This window comes from Microcaecilia unicolor, chromosome 1 (assembly GCF_901765095.1).
Source record: "Microcaecilia unicolor chromosome 1, aMicUni1.1, whole genome shotgun sequence".
NCBI lineage: Eukaryota > Metazoa > Chordata > Amphibia > Gymnophiona > Siphonopidae > Microcaecilia > Microcaecilia unicolor.
In genome coordinates, this window is record NC_044031.1 from 14,588,956 (window position 1) to 14,604,790 (window position 15,835).

Here is a 15,835-nt window from a genome sequence, read left to right on the forward strand (position 1 = left end):
GTTTATCTTGTTGGGCAGACTGGATGGACCGTGCAGGTCTTTTTCTGCCGTACTATGTTACAATATATCTACATATGGGCAGCATTCAAATAAAAAAACAAAGCTGTCAAATAAATAATTTTTAAAAAAATCTTTTATCCCCCACTTTTAAGGCACTGCCTAACCAACTGGAACAGGTTTCGATTTGTTACAGATGGACCAGGCATGGGCAGTCCATTCTGCTATTGGTTTGGGAGCACCAATATGGCGGCGAGCTTCACTTCCACAAATGGGGGAGGGTGAATTGTGCAGAGGATGGAGCGGGAACTGCAATGCCAAAGTTGAAGCCCCTTCTCAAACTCCCTCCCCCCGCCCTCCTTGTTCCATTGCCCCTCCCACCCTGGCGCTTGCTCAATCACAAAGAGAGCAGGAGAGCGGCTCCAGTACTGCGTCTGCGCTTACGGCTGAATTCAGCCAGTAGTATAGCAGAAGGAGGAGGAGGAGAGCGCGGTTGCTGTACTGACGGCTGAATTTGAACCGTTGGGGACACCGTAGAGCCTCGTGTTTTCAATTCAGCCAGTAGTGTAGCAATGGTAGGATCCGGCAAGGCGGCTTAGGATCCGGCGTGCAGCACTTGTCCTCTTGCTCCTGCGTTTGTGTAGAGCATCGGGGAAGGAGGGAAAGCAGAGGTGAGGGCGGGAGCATGCTTAGGGGTGGAGGGAGAGGGGGGGATGAAAAGGGCAGGCTGAGAAAGGGATGAGGGAAAGCTGGAGGTGGCATGGGTGGGTGAAACATGTGAATGCAGTACAATGTGTGTGTTAGGGTGGGTTTGAGAGAGCTATGATGATGGGAGTGCTCTCTAGCATTGGGGAAGGAGGGAAAGCAGAGGTAATGAGCAAGAGAGGGCGGGAGCATGCTCAGGGCTGGAGGGAGAGGGGGGATGAAAAAGGCAGGCTGAGAAAGGGAGTAAACACTGAAAGTGTGGATGAGGGAGTATAAGGGAAAGCTGGAGGTGGCATGGGTGGGTGAAACATGTGAATGCAGTACAGTGGCAGAATTTGGGGGAATCCACGGGGGGGGGGGGAGGAGGGATGTATTGGCAGCATTCACAAAGAGCAGTGGGGAGACTGTGGGGCTCATTATCAAAGCACTTAGACTTACAAAGTGACATAGAAACCTATGGAACTTTGTAAGTCTAAGTGCTTTGAAAATATGCCTCTGTGTGTGTTAGGGTGGGTTTGAGAGAGCTATGATGATGGGAGTGCTCTCTAGCATCGGCGAAGGAGAGAAAGGAGAGGTAAGGGTGGGAGCATGCTTAGGGGTGGAGGGAGAGGGGGGGATGAAAAGGGCAGGCTGAGAAAGGGAGTAAACACTGAAAGTGTGGATGAGGGAAAGCGGGAGGTGGCATGGGTGGGTGAAACATGTGAATGCAGTACAGTGGCAGAATTTGGGGGAATCCACGGTGGGGGGGGGGGGAGGTGGCTGGATGTATCGAGGAGGGATGTATTGGCAGCATTCACAAAGAGCAGTGGGGAGACTGTGGGGCTCATTATCAAAGCACTTAGACTTACAAAGTGACATAGAAACCTATGGAACTTTGTAAGTCTAAGTGCTTTGAAAATATGCCTCTGTGTGTGTTAGGGTGGGTTTGAGAGAGCTATGATGATGGGAGTGCTCTCTAGCATTGGGGAAGGAGGGAAAGCAGAGGTAATGAGCAAGAGAGGGCGGGAGCATGCTCAGGGCTGGAGGGAGAGGGGGGGAAAGAAAAGGGCAGGCTGAGAAAGGGAGTAAACACAAAGTGTGGATGAGGGAAAGCTGGAGGTGGCATGGGTGGGTTAAACATGTGAATGCAGTACAGTGGCAGAATTTGGGGGAATCCACGGGGGGGGGGGGGAGGAGGGATGTATTGGCAGCATTCACAAAGAGCAGTGGGGAGACTGTGGGGCTCATTATCAAAGCACTTAGACTTACAAAGTGACATAGAAACCTATGGAACTTTGTAAGTCTAAGTGCTTTGAAAATATGCCTCTGTGTGTGTTAGGGTGGGTTTGAGAGAGCTATGATGATGGGAGTGCTCTCTAGCATCGGCGAAGGAGAGAAAGGAGAGGTAAGGGTGGGAGCATGCTTAGGGGTGGAGGGAGAGGGGGGGATGAAAAGGGCAGGCTGAGAAAGGGAGTAAACACTGAAAGTGTGGATGAGGGAAAGCTGGAGGTGGCATGGGTGGGTGAAACATGTGAATGCAGTACAGTGGCAGAATTTGGGGGAATCCACGGTGGGGGGGGGGGAGGTGGCTGGATGTATCGAGGAGGGATGTATTGGCAGCATTCACAAAGAGCAGTGGGGAGACTGTGGGGCTCATTATCAAAGCACTTAGACTTACAAAGTGACATAGAAACCTATGGAACTTTGTAAGTCTAAGTGCTTTGAAAATATGCCTCTGTGTGTGTTAGGGTGGGTTTGAGAGAGCTATGATGATGGGAGTGCTCTCTAGCATTGGGGAAGGAGGGAAAGCAGAGGTAATGAGCAAGAGAGGGCGGGAGCATGCTCAGGGCTGGAGGGAGGGGGGGGATGAAAAGGGCAGGCTGAGAAAGGGAGTAAACACTGAAAGTGTGGATGAGGGAGTATAAGGGAAAGCTGGAGGTGGCATGGGTGGGTGAAACATGTGAATGCAGTACAGTGGCAGAATTTGGGGGAATCCACGGGGGGGGGGGGAGGGATGTATTGGCAGCATTCACAAAGAGCAGTGGGGAGACTGTGGGGCTCATTATCAAAGCACTTAGACTTACAAGTGACATAGAAACCTATGGAACTTTGTAAGTCTAAGTGCTTTGAAAATATGCCTCTGTGTGTGTTAGGGTGGGTTTGAGAGAGCTATGATGATGGGAGTGCTCTCTAGCATCGGCGAAGGAGAGAAAGGAGAGGTAAGGGTGGGAGCATGCTTAGGGGTGGAGGGAGAGGGGGGGATGAAAAGGGCAGGCTGAGAAAGGGAGTAAACACTGAAAGTGTGGATGAGGGAAAGCTGGAGGTGGCATGGGTGGGTGAAACATGTGAATGCAGTACAGTGGCAGAATTTGGGGGAATCCACGGTGGGGGGGGGGGGGGGGGGGAGGTGGCTGGATGTATCGAGGAGGGATGTATTGGCAGCATTCACAAAGAGCAGTGGGGAGACTGTGGGGCTCATTATCAAAGCACTTAGACTTACAAAGTGACATAGAAACCTATGGAACTTTGTAAGTCTAAGTGCTTTGAAAATATGCCTCTGTGTGTGTTAGGGTGGGTTTGAGAGAGCTATGATGATGGGAGTGCTCTCTAGCATTGGGGAAGGAGGGAAAGCAGAGGTAATGAGCAAGAGAGGGCGGGAGCATGCTCAGGGCTGGAGGGAGAGGGGGGGAAAGAAAAGGGCAGGCTGAGAAAGGGAGTAAACACTGAAAGTGTGGATGAGGGAAAGCTGGAGGTGGCATGGGTGGGTTAAACATGTGAATGCAGTACAGTGGCAGAATTTGGGGGAATCCACGGGGGGGGGGGGGGGGGGGGGCGGGGGGAGGAGGTGGCTGGATGTACCGAGGATGGATGTGTTGGCAGCATTCACAAAGAGCTGTGGGGGAGACTGTGTGTGTTAGGGTGGGTTTGAGAGAGCTATGATGATGGGTGTGCTCTCTAGCATTGGGGAAGGAGGGAAAGCAGAGGTAATGAGCAAGAGAGGGCGGGAGCATGCTCAGGGCTGGAGGGAGAGGGGGGGAAAGAAAAGGGCAGGCTGAGAAAGGGAGTAAACACTGAAAGTGAGGATGAGGGAGAAGAAGGGAAAGCTGGAGGTGGCATGGGTGGGTGAAACATGTGAGTGCAGTACAGTGGCAGAATTTGGGGGAATCCACGGGGGGGGGGGGGGGGGAGGAGGTGGCTGGATGCACCGAGGAGGGATGTATTGGCAGCATTCACAAAGAGCAGTGGGGAGACTGTGGGGCTCATTATCAAAGCACTTAGACTTACAAAGTTACATAGAAACCTATGGAACTTTGTAAGTCTAAGTGCTTTGAAAATATGCCTCCGTGTGTGTTAGGGTGGGTTTGGGACAGCTATGATGATGGGAGTGCTCTCTAGCATTGGGGAAGGAGGGAAAGCAGAGGTAATGAGCAAGAGAGGGCAGGAGCATGCTCAGGGCTGGAGGGAGAGGGGGGGGAAGAAAAGGGCAGGCTGAGAAAGGGAGTAAACACTGAAAGTGTGGATGAGGGAGTATAAGGGAAAGCTGGAGGTGGCATAGGTGGGTGAAACATGTGAATGCAGTACAGTGGCAGAATTTGGGGGAATCCACAGGGGGGGGGAGGAGGTGGCTGTATGTATTGAGGAGGGATGTATTGGCATCATTCACAAAGAGCTGTGGGGAGATTGTGAGTTAGAGTGGGTTTGGGTCATCTATGATTCTGCAAGTGCTGGGGAGGTTGAGAGAACTGTGGAGTGGGGGCCCACTAACCCACCACGCACTCCATCACAGTTCTTTCAACCTCCCCAGCACTCACTGCATCATAGCTGGCCCAAACCGATTAGTTCTCTTTCTTAAATCCATCTTACCCCCGCATATACACTTCCATAGCTCTCGCAATATACCTATTTGAGAGAGCTATGAAAGTGTATGTGCTGGGGCAATGTGGATTTCAGAAAGAGAACTAATGTATGCCACCGGGTAGATATCAGAGAGAGCTCTCTGTATTTTTACTGGGGGGGGGAGGGGGTCGATTGTTAGTTATGGGATGTGTGCTGGGAAGAATGGAGAAAGAACTGGTAGAGGAGGTGGGGTTGCTGGGATGAAGGAAAAGAGAAATAAAGCCTGGAGACAGAAAACTGATGGGGAGGGGTTCATACTGGAGGCTGAGAATGCTGAGTTGGGAGACAGCTTAAGAGCAGTCAGTCCTGGAGCATAGAAGAGCGGCTTAGTGGTTAGGGTGGTGGACTTTGGTCCTGGGGAACTGAGGAACTGAGTTTGATTCCCACTTCAGGCACAGGCAGCTCCTTGTGACTCTGGGCAAGTCACTTAACCCTCAATTGCCCCATTTAAGCCGCATTGAGCCTGCCATGAGTGGGAAAGCGCGGGGTACAAATGTAACAAAAAAAAAAGATCTCCACAAAACATAGGTAAAATGTGCACAGTTATAACCTCAAAACAAAGACATGAGGGAGGAAAAATGTCAGGAGCCTGAATTTAATGCATTCTGAGCACCTTGTTTCAGATGCAGGAGGTAATATGTCAACAGAATAAATCCAGCTGGAATTTAATGCATTCTGAGCCCCTCTCTGTGTCCCTAAGTGTGTTTCTGGTTTGTGTTTCAGATGCGGGTGATGTTTGAGGACATCACTGTCTCTTTCTCCCAGGAGGAGTGGGAGTATTTAGATGAAGGGCAGAAGGAGCTTTACAGGGAGGTGATGAAGGAGAATTACGAGAGTCTGATGTCTCTGGGTAAGGATTTCCTATTTTTCCCCCTGTTAAAATCCCTTCTTTGGCAGATTAAGGAGTGACTGGCAGTGGGTGAGTCTCAGTGGAGGGAACCCAAGTGACTGATAATGAGTGATTGTGAGATAACCCACTCTATGTAGAATGCAAGCAAGCAAGAGGGAATCAGCAAGACAACAGCGAAAGTCTAGCGGACCGTGGATGAACCTGAGAGAGGATATGAGGTAGGAAGCTGAGGTATGCTGGACTTACAGGCGGATGGGGGCCGGGGGAGGAGGGAGAGAGAAGGAGAACACCCCCCCCGTTTGTGTGCTCGCTGCCTGGCTCCATCAATAACCGGCTCGCAAAATTCAGTAAAATTTAACAACCGGCTCCAGCACACCACTGGGAACGCCCAAATTCCACCTCCAACATACCTCCTTGAGATTTGGACATGCTGCAAACAAACAGCGTAGAAAAACGTCTGGACAATAGGTTTCGAAAATATTGATTTGGATGTTTTTGTGAGAAAACTGTCCAAATGCTCTTTGTCATTGTTTAGACATTTTTGTCTTTCGAAAATGAGCCCCAGAGTGCCTTTAAATGGTTCCATGTTCAGGGTCTTCAATCCTCACTGTTCAGGGCATAATTCACAAAAAAACAATAAAAAATTAAAAACAAGACTTGCACTGAGACATAAATCTAAGCTTCCTAGGTAAAAAATAGTAATTAATCAAAATAAAATGACAGCATTGTTGTCTAATTTAAAACCAGCATGAAAATTGCACCAAAAAATGCTAAGTGGCTGTCGGAGATAAACCAACATATGTAATGCCAGGCTCGTCCCATCAAAATCGCTAAAAAATGGGATTAAAAAACTCTTAAAAAATATATAGAATTTAAAAAGTAGACTCAGCATCAAAACGGGACTCAGACTGTACAAACCAGCCCAGCACCGGCCTTGGTTGAAATAGCCAGAGTTGCCATCAAAGCAGCACTTGACTTGCAAACCTTTAAGCTTTGTATTTTTATACCATTCATTTTCTAATTAGAGATCCCCTGTGTTCATCCCACAACACCTTGAATTCCGCTACAGTTCTGTTCTCCACCACCTACCTCTTGAGGGTGTTCCAGGAATCAACCGCCCTCTCTGTTTAAAATAATTTTCTGACATTACTCCTAAGTAATCATGTCCTGTAGTTATACCATTTTCCCTTCTCTGGAACAGATTTGTTTCTATATTAATACCTTTCAAGTATTTAAACGTCTGGCCTAGTGGTTAGGGTGGTGGACTTTGGAACTGAGGAACTGAGTTTGATTCCCACTTCAGGCACAGGCAGCTCCTTGTGACTCTGGGCAAGTCACTTAACCCTCCATTGCCCCATGTAAGCCGCATTGAGCCTGCCATGAGTGGGAAAGAGCAGGGTACAAATGGAACAAAAATAAAATAGATACTATTGGAGATTCTACATGGAATGTTGCTACTATTGGAGATTCTACATGGAATGTTGCTACTATTGGAGATTCTACATGGAATGTTGCTATTCCACTAGCAACATTCCATGTAGAAGGCTGCGCAGGCTTCTGTTTCTGTGAGTCGGACGTCATGCACGTACGTGCAGGACGTCAGACTCACAGAAGCAGAAGCCTGCGCGGCCACATTGGTGATCTGCAAGGGCCCACTTCTACATGGAATGTTTGGTCCTGGGAACTGAGGAACTTTCGATTCCCACTTCAGGCACAGGCAGCTCCTTGTGACTCTGGGCAAGTCACTTAACCCTCCATTGCCCCATGTAAGCCGCATTGAGCCTGCCATGAGTGGGAAAGCGCGGGGTACAAATGTAACTAAAATAAAAAATAAATCATATCTCCTCTGTCCCTCCTCTCATCTAGGATATACATATTCAGGTCTTCCAGTCTCTTCTCATACGTCTTTTGGCGTAATCCCCATATCATTTTTGTCGCCTTCTTTGGAGCGCTTCAAGTCTTCTTACATCTTTAGCAAGATACGTCCTCCAAAACGGAACACAATACTCCAGGTGGGGCCTCACCAATGACTTGTACAGGGGCATCAGCACCCACTTCTGCTGGTTATAGTTCTCTCTATGCAGCCTAGCATCCTTCTGGCTATAGCCACCGCCTTGGTGGAAAATAAACGAAGCAGATTGTTGAAAGACAAAACGTAACTTATTAATGAAAACTAAATAAAATAGCCCGACACAGGCCGTGTTTCACCCAGCAGGGCTTCTTCAGGGGCTACAAAATAAATAATATAACATTAAAACATAAAAAATAAAAACATATAAATTATATATTGTGTGCATATTCATTAAACGTAGAATTACTAACAAAAGTTACGTATATATGTGTGTATATTCATATTATACATTAAAATACATATAGATATCAAATGTAAAATGTGAAATAAAAGATAAAAAATATGAACAAGTGTATAACCCCCCCCAAAAAATGAAAACCGGGGGAATGAAAGAAATATATGAATGAGCTGATTAAAATAACGAAAATAAGATTTGGACGCCATATCTGCAAATCCTTAGCCCTAGGGGACGTAGTTTGCTTATCAATGCCTGATAAATCGAGGGGAACAGTAGGGGAGTGAAGGTAGCCTGGAGTTGTAGATTTAGACTAGAGCCGTATACTGCTTGCAGGGAAGGAGGGGGGGAGGGGGTAGTCTGGGGGTAGGACTAGGGAGGCGGGTGGAGGGAACGGAGGATATTGAGTACTAGCGAGAATAGGATTCTGTACAAATTATTGTCGCCTTGCAGCTTCACATGGATCTTGGTGCCCTTGGCTTACGGGACCATTCAATTTGCTGGAGAATGGACGATGTGGAGAAGGGGGCACTTCAGACATGTGGAGGCAAGAGAACGGACACATGAATCCGTTCGCTTTGTGTACCATCAACACGCCTCCATACAGGCATAGAAGCATGGGGGGGGGGGAGGTATTGGGAGGGGGGCTGGAGGGGTTGAGTGAGGTGTATATTAATAAAAGCTTGGCATTGCTCCAGAGCTTTGATGTTCAGATACTTTTGGTGTTTTATGATATGTACTATTTCATCTAACAAGTTATTTTAAAGCTTGTGATGTCAGTGATAATTGACATTTAATGTTAACATTCACTGGAAATAAAAGTTGTAAAGAGGGGAGGGGGGAGTAAAAATGGAAAAAGTGTTTGACGGTGTTGAATATGTTGCTGGAATGTTGATTTCTATATTGATCCATGCTGTATGAATACTCCAAGTTGACTTGTAGTGTGCATATCGTCAATAAAACAGTTTAAACCTCAAAAAAAAAAACAAAAACGAAAATATGTATGTATAAAAACGAGTGACGTTGCTGTGAAAGTGGCCAATCATATTTGAAGTTACGGATATAAAAATAAATGGCGAAAATGATAGGACCCTAAATTTAAAAAGGGGGTAATGTTGTCAATAATGCAAGTCCAACTAAACTCATTAGATTATATTCAAAGGTTAAAATGGAATGTGAAAGGTCAAGGGTCAAAAAGCATCAAGTATCATCACTCACATACCTAGGAAACCGAATATTATAAACAAACTAGTAAAAAAGGCCCGTTTCTGACACAAATGAAACGGGCGCTAGCAAGGTTTTCCTTGGAGTGTGTATGTTTGGGAGAGTATGTGAGAGTGAGTGTTTGAGAGTCTGAGTGAGTGTGTGAGAGAGAGAGTGAGTCTGGGTGTGAGTGTGTTTGTGAGAGAGTGTGTGTGAGAATGAGAGTGTGTGTATGTGAGACACAGTGTGAGAGAGAGTGTGTGTGTGTGGGCAAGAGAGAGAGTGTGTGTGAGACACAGATTCTCTGTGAGAGTGAGTGTATGACACCAAGCGAGTGTGTGAGTGACTGTGTGGCACATAGAGAGTGAATGTGATACTGTGTGAGACAGACTGTGTGAGAGTCAGAAAGACATTGTATATGAGAGAGAGAGTGTGAGCCGTGCCCTCCCAATCCATGGCCATCTGTCCCCTGCCCCCTCCATTCATCCTTTTCCAGCAATTCCCCTCTGTCCCTGAGCCCTGCCCTCCCAATCCATGGCCATCCATGTTTGTCTGTCACCTGCCCCCTCCATTCATCCCTATCCAGCATTTCCCCTCTCTGCCTGAGGCCTGCCCTGCAATCCATATCCATCCATGGCCATCTGTCCCCTCCATTCATCCCTATGCAGCAATTCCCCTCTCCCTGAGTCCTGCCCTTCCAATCCATGCCCATCCATGCTCCTCTGTCACCTGGCCCCTCCATTTTTCCCTATCCAGCATTTCCCCTCTCTGCCTGAGGCCTGCTCTGCAATCCATATCCATCCATGCCCATCTGTCCCCTCCATTCATCCGTATCCAGCAATTCCCCTCTCCCTGAGTCCTGCCCTTCTAATCCATGGCCATCCATGCTCATCTGTCACCTGGCCCCTCCATTTTTCCCTATTCAGCATTTCCCCTCTCTGCCTGAGGCCTGCTCTGCAATCCATATCCATCCATGCCCTTCTGTCCCCTCCATTCATCCCTATCCAGCAATTCCCCTCTCCCTGAGTCCTGCCCTCCCAATCCATGCCCATCCATGCTCCTCTGTCCCCTGCCCCCTCCATTCATCCATTTTCAGTAATTCCCCTCTCTCCCTGTGCCCTGCCCTCCTAATCCATACCCATCCATGCTCCTCTGTCCCCTGCCGCCTCCATTCATCCTTTTCCAGCAAGTCCCCTCTCGCCCTTCCATGACCCCCCCCTCGCATCAATGCTACTCTCTCTCCCATGTCCCAGCCTGGCCCACCCTTTTTTTCCCCCCCCCCCTTCGCATCCATGCCCCCCCCCCTTCGCATCTTGTTAACTTTACCTCCGTGGCGGTTCGTGCAGCGAAGCGTCAGGGAAGGAGGTGGCGCTCCCGACGTCTAGCTTTCCCTTCGCTGTGTTCCGCCTTGTTTTGAAGGCGGAACACAGCGAAGGGAAGGGTAGACGTCGGGAGCGCCGCCTCCTTCCCTGACGCTTCGCTTCCGGATTTGTTTGTTTAGACGCGAGGGCGGGGCAGAGACGGCTGGATGGCTTTACACCACGGACACCACGGACGCCACGAACCCTACAGCCAGGGACTCAGGGAGTGACGTCAGATGGCTTCAGAACGTTGTCCTCATTAGAACGTTCACGGTGCGTTTTATTATATTAGATAGATAGCGAGAGTGATCTGACCAAAAAACAAAAAAAGGGGGAATAAATATCTCAAAAGTGGTGGTTTCAAATGCGTCAGTGAATCGAACTCAACCAAATATGATACAAAAAGTTATGTACAGGGGATAGAACTGATCATTTGCGGAGGCAACAGTATGTATGTGAAAAATAAAAACGAATGAAAACCGTGGCTTAATGGTAACACCGCCTTGTCACGCTAATTTGTCACCTTCGGATCCTCAGATAGTTTCACCCCAAGGTGCTGTATATTCCTTCTTATACTAGGTCTGTAATATGGCTCTGCTGGCCCTCAGTATTCCTTGCTTTGCTGTCGTCAGCATATTTTGAGTTCCTTCCTGCAGCTGCATGTAAGCTACAGTGCTTTCTCAGGAAATGGAAAGTACATGTTACATGTCAAGGTGACGCTTAGGAGGAACTGAGGCTATTGGCCCATATATGGCAGATACACATGGATATAACCTTGGTGGTGATGAGAGACTGAGGACTCTGCAGACTCCAAGATGTTCCAACAGAAATATGTGTTCAGTGAGGAAGGACACCAGGTGTTTCATACTGGTCTTCCACACTGTGATCATGCTTTACTGATAAGGAATTAGCCAATTGCCACAAAGTGTGCATGTGAACACAAGAGGAAAGGATGATACAATGTAGGAAATTGCCATCTATGTATACATATAAAAAATAACAGTATTACAGGACAATCCATATATGATCCCAAGTTAGTTTAGGAGAAATCACGTGATTTTTACTGGTTGTGCCTACACCTACAGTGGTGGAAATAAGTATTTGATCCCTTGCTGATTTTGTAAGTTTGCCCACTGACAAAGACATGAGCAGCCCATAATTGAAGGGTAGGTTATTGGTAACAGTGAGAGATAGCACATCACAAATTAAATCCGGAAAATCACATTGTGGAAAGTATATGAATTTATTTGCATTCTGCAGAGGGAAATAAGTATTTGATCCCCCACCAACCAGTAAGAGATCTGGCCCCTACAGACCAGGTAGATGCTCCAAATCAACTCGTTACCTGCATGACAGACAGCTGTCGGCAATGGTCACCTGTATGAAAGACACCTGTCCACAGACTCAGTGAATCAGTCAGACTCTAACCTCTACAAAATGGCCAAGAGCAAGGAGCTGTCTAAGGATGTCAGGGACAAGATCATACACCTGCACAAGGCTGGAATGGGCTACAAAACCATCAGTAAGACGCTGGGCGAGAAGGAGACAACTGTTGGTGCCATAGTAAGAAAATGGAAGAAGTACAAAATGACTGTCAATCGACAAAGATCTGGGGCTCCACGCAAAATCTCACCTCGTGGGGTATCCTTGATCATGAGGAAGGTTAGAAATCAGCCTACAACTACAAGGGGGGAACTTGTCAATGATCTCAAGGCAGCTGGGACCACTGTCACCACGAAAACCATTGGTAACACATTACGACATAACGGATTGCAATCCTGCAGTGCCCGCAAGGTCCCCTTGCTCCGGAAGGCACATGTGACGGCCCGTCTGAAGTTTGCCAGTGAACACCTGGATGATGCCGAGAGTGATTGGGAGAAGGTGCTGTGGTCAGATGAGACAAAAATTGAGCTCTTTGGCATGAACTCAACTCGCCGTGTTTGGAGGAAGAGAAATGCTGCCTATGACCCAAAGAACACCGTCCCCACTGTCAAGCATGGAGGTGGAAATGTTATGTTTTGGGGGTGTTTCTCTGCTAAGGGCACAGGACTACTTCACCGCATCAATGGGAGAATGGATGGGGCCATGTACCGTACAATTCTGAGTGACAACCTCCTTCCCTCCGCCAGGGCCTTAAAAATGGGTCGTGGCTGGGTCTTCCAGCACGACAATGACCCAAAACATACAGCCAAGGCAACAAAGGAGTGGCTCAGGAAGAAGCACATTAGGGTCATGGAGTGGCCTAGCCAGTCACCAGACCTTAATCCCATTGAAAACTTATGGAGGGAGCTGAAGCTGCGAGTTGCCAAGCGACAGCCCAGAACTCTTAATGATTTAGAGATGATCTGCAAAGAGGAGTGGACCAAAATTCCTCCTGACATGTGTGCAAACCTCATCATCAACTACAGAAGACGTCTGACCGCTGTGCTTGCCAACAAGGGTTTTGCCACCAAGTATTAGGTCTTGTTTGCCAGAGGGATTAAATACTTATTTCCCTCTGCAGAATGCAAATAAATTCATATACTTTCCACAATGTGATTTTCCGGATTTAATTTGTGATGTGCTATCTCTCACTGTTACCAATAACCTACCCTTCAATTATGGGCTGCTCATGTCTTTGTCAGTGGGCAAACTTACAAAATCAGCAAGGGATCAAATACTTATTTCCACCACTGTAAGTCTGATTGTCTCTCGTATTCCAGCCCCTAGGGCTGAAGTGTCCTCTCCTCCTAGGGGGCAAGGGACTGAGAGTGATTCTATAGTTCATATCAACCTCTCACTGCCTAACACGTACGTTTCTCTGATTAAAGTTGTGGCGCCATATCTTCATTTTCCTGTTTTAGTTCTTCTGTGGATAGGAAGGGTGGAGGGGCCTTGTTGATCTTAGAACCCGTCGGGGCCTTCAATACTTATGAGTGATCAGCTGCGGTTGCTCATGAAACACCTGAAGCGTCTTGCACATTCAGTTGTTCTCGAACTTTTCTTTCCTTGGGTCTGAGATCGAGGCCTAATCGTCAGCTGCATAAGGCATTTTTTTTATATGGAAAGAATATTTTGATGTGTTGGAGAGAGGCTGTTTGGAGGAATGAACTTGTCAACCTAATGAAGATTGAGAGACTGGACACTAGTCAGCGGTCGCTTAGAGCCCGGAAGTCTTTTCAACAAATTTGTCCCTAGTGTGGGATCGTTTGCCACACCGTTCTCGTAGCTACTTGCTGAACCTCTAACTTGAAGTATGGACTTTAGGGAAGGGAAGAGGGTGATAAGGTTTTGGTCTGTTATTATTGCGGATCAGACTGCCGTGAAGAAACAACATGTGTGGTCTAATCTCTTGCAGTGTGTGTGTGTGTGGGGGGGGGGGGGGGGATGAAACTTAAAAAATTACCAAGCTCTACTGTTATATCTCTTCTTACAGATATTATTATTCTTGCCATTGTGTGGTTCTAATAAGGATATTACAAAAAGAAATATCAACTTGAATATGATCATATATTGTACCTGCATCTCTGGTAATGATCAGCAGCGGGGGTAGGGGTGGTACGTTTATGAAGGGTTATTAAATTGTTCTACAATATTCTACAATGCTTTTTTATATATTTTTATTTTTTTTTAGAAAACGATTATCCCAGAAACAGTAAAACAAAGACACATGACTGGAAGCTCATTGAGAAGTCTAAAGGGGAAAAGATGTTATCAGAAAGAGAGAAAGAGGAGACTCCTTCCTGTTCTGACTGGGGAGAAAAGGGAAAACATCAAAATAAACAAAAACATTCAACAGGAGGCTCAGCTCTGTGTGAAAACAGTACCAGTGATATCATCCAGACAGGGGAAAAGCAGACAAACCAGATGAGAGAGCAAAGGTGTTTCTGTGATATTTGTGAGATATTCCTCAGCAATCATTTAACTCCGAAATCACATCCTCTATCTGATACTGAAAATAGACCATCTACATGTACGAACTATGCGAAAAACGTCCGTCAAAAGAGAGAACTAAAAGAACAACAGAAAAAGTGCATAAAAGAGACACTTTCTACATCTGAGTGTGGGAAAGATTTCAGTAGGAAGGAAGAGCTGGTGTATACAAGTAAAGAATATGGGAATAGCTCTACCAATGGAGAAAACATTACAAAACACCAGAAAAACAACACTGATGAGAGATTATCTTCATATCCTGATTGTGACAAAAGCTTCAATCAGAAAGAAAACTTCATAAGAAATGCAAAATTCTACCTAGGAGAGAGACTAGTGTCCAGTACTGAATGTGATAAAAGCTTCACTGCCACAGGGAAACTCACCATCCACCAGAGAATCCATTCAGGATCAAAACGATTTCTATGCACAGACTGTGGCAAAAGCTTTAGGTTGAAGAATAACATGTTGATGCACCAGAGAATCCACACAAGAGTGAAGCCTTTTGCATGTTCTGAGTATGATAAACGTTTCACTGAGAGAGGAACATTCGAAAGGCACTGTAGAATCCACACGGGACAGAAACCTTTTCACTGCACTGAGTGTAATAAAAGCTTCAGTCAGAAGGCAACCCTCACAGTACACCAGAGAATGCACACAGGAATGAAACCCTTTAACTGTACTGACTGTAATAAAAGCTTCACTTGTAAAACACACCTCACAATACACCAGAGAATCCACATAGGAATCAAACCCTTTCACTGCACTGAGTGTAATAAAAGCTTCAGTCAGAAGGCAACCCTCACAATGCACCAGAGCATCCACACAGGAATCAAACCCCTTAATTGTACTGAGTGTAATAAAAGCTTCAGTCAGAAGGGATACCTCAGAATACACCAGCGAATCCACACAGGAATCAAGCCCTTTAACTGTACTGAGTGTAATAAAAGCTTCAGTCAGAAGGCAAACCTCACAAAACACCAGAGAATCCACACAGGAATGAAACCCTTTAACTGTACTGAGTGTAATAAAAGCTTCAGTCAGAAGGCACACCTCACAATGCACCAGAGCATCCACACAGGAATCAAACCCCTTAATTGTACTGAGTGTAATAAAAGCTTCAGTCAGAAGGGATACCTCAGAATACACCAGCGAATCCACACAGGAATCAAGCCCTTTAACTGTACTGAGTGTAATAAAAGCTTCAGTCAGAAGGCAAACCTCACAAAACACCAGAGAGTCCATACAGGAATCAAACCCTTTAATTGTACTGAGTGTAATAAAAGCTTCAGTCAGAAGATAAGCCTCACAAACCACCAGAGAATCCACACATGAATGAAACCCTCTAACTGTACTGAGTGTAATAAAAGCTTCAGTGAGAAGGCAACCCTGAAAATACACCAGAGAATCCACACAGGAATTAACCCTTTAACTGCACTGAGTGTAATAAAAGCTTCAGTCAGAAGGCACACCTCAGAATGCACTAGAGCATCCACACAGGAATGAAACTCTTTAACTGTACTGAGTGTAATAAAAGCTTCAGTCAGAAGGGAACCCTCACAATACACCAGAGAATCCACACAGGAATTAAACCCTTTAATTGCACGGAGTGTAATAAAAGCTTCAGT

General features: G+C 46.5%; 1 protein-coding gene across 1 annotated transcript; it reads left to right on the plus strand.

Moving 5' to 3' along the window:
• The first annotated feature begins 591 nt into the window (after positions 1 to 591).
• Positions 592 to 15,542, plus strand: LOC115463170 (gastrula zinc finger protein XlCGF26.1-like). Its single transcript, XM_030193425.1, has 4 exons — positions 592 to 668; positions 5,302 to 5,428; positions 13,912 to 14,466; positions 14,551 to 15,542. The coding sequence occupies exons 2-4, from the start codon at positions 5,302 to 5,304 to the stop codon at positions 15,540 to 15,542; spliced, it is 1,674 nt and encodes a 557-aa protein (XP_030049285.1). The 5' UTR covers positions 592 to 668.
• Positions 15,543 to 15,835: the final 293 nt, after the last annotated feature.

Coding starts and splice junctions, on each gene's coding strand:
- LOC115463170 (XM_030193425.1), top strand. CDS start 5,302: ATGCGGGTGATGTTTGAGGACATCACTGTCTCTTTCTCCCAGGAGGAG. Junction 5,429..13,911: donor CGAGAGTCTGATGTCTCTGG/GTAAGGATTTCC, acceptor ATTTTTTTTTAG/AAAACGATTATCCCAGAAAC. Junction 14,467..14,550: donor TGATGAGAGATTATCTTCAT/ATCCTGATTGTG, acceptor GACTAGTGTCCA/GTACTGAATGTGATAAAAGC.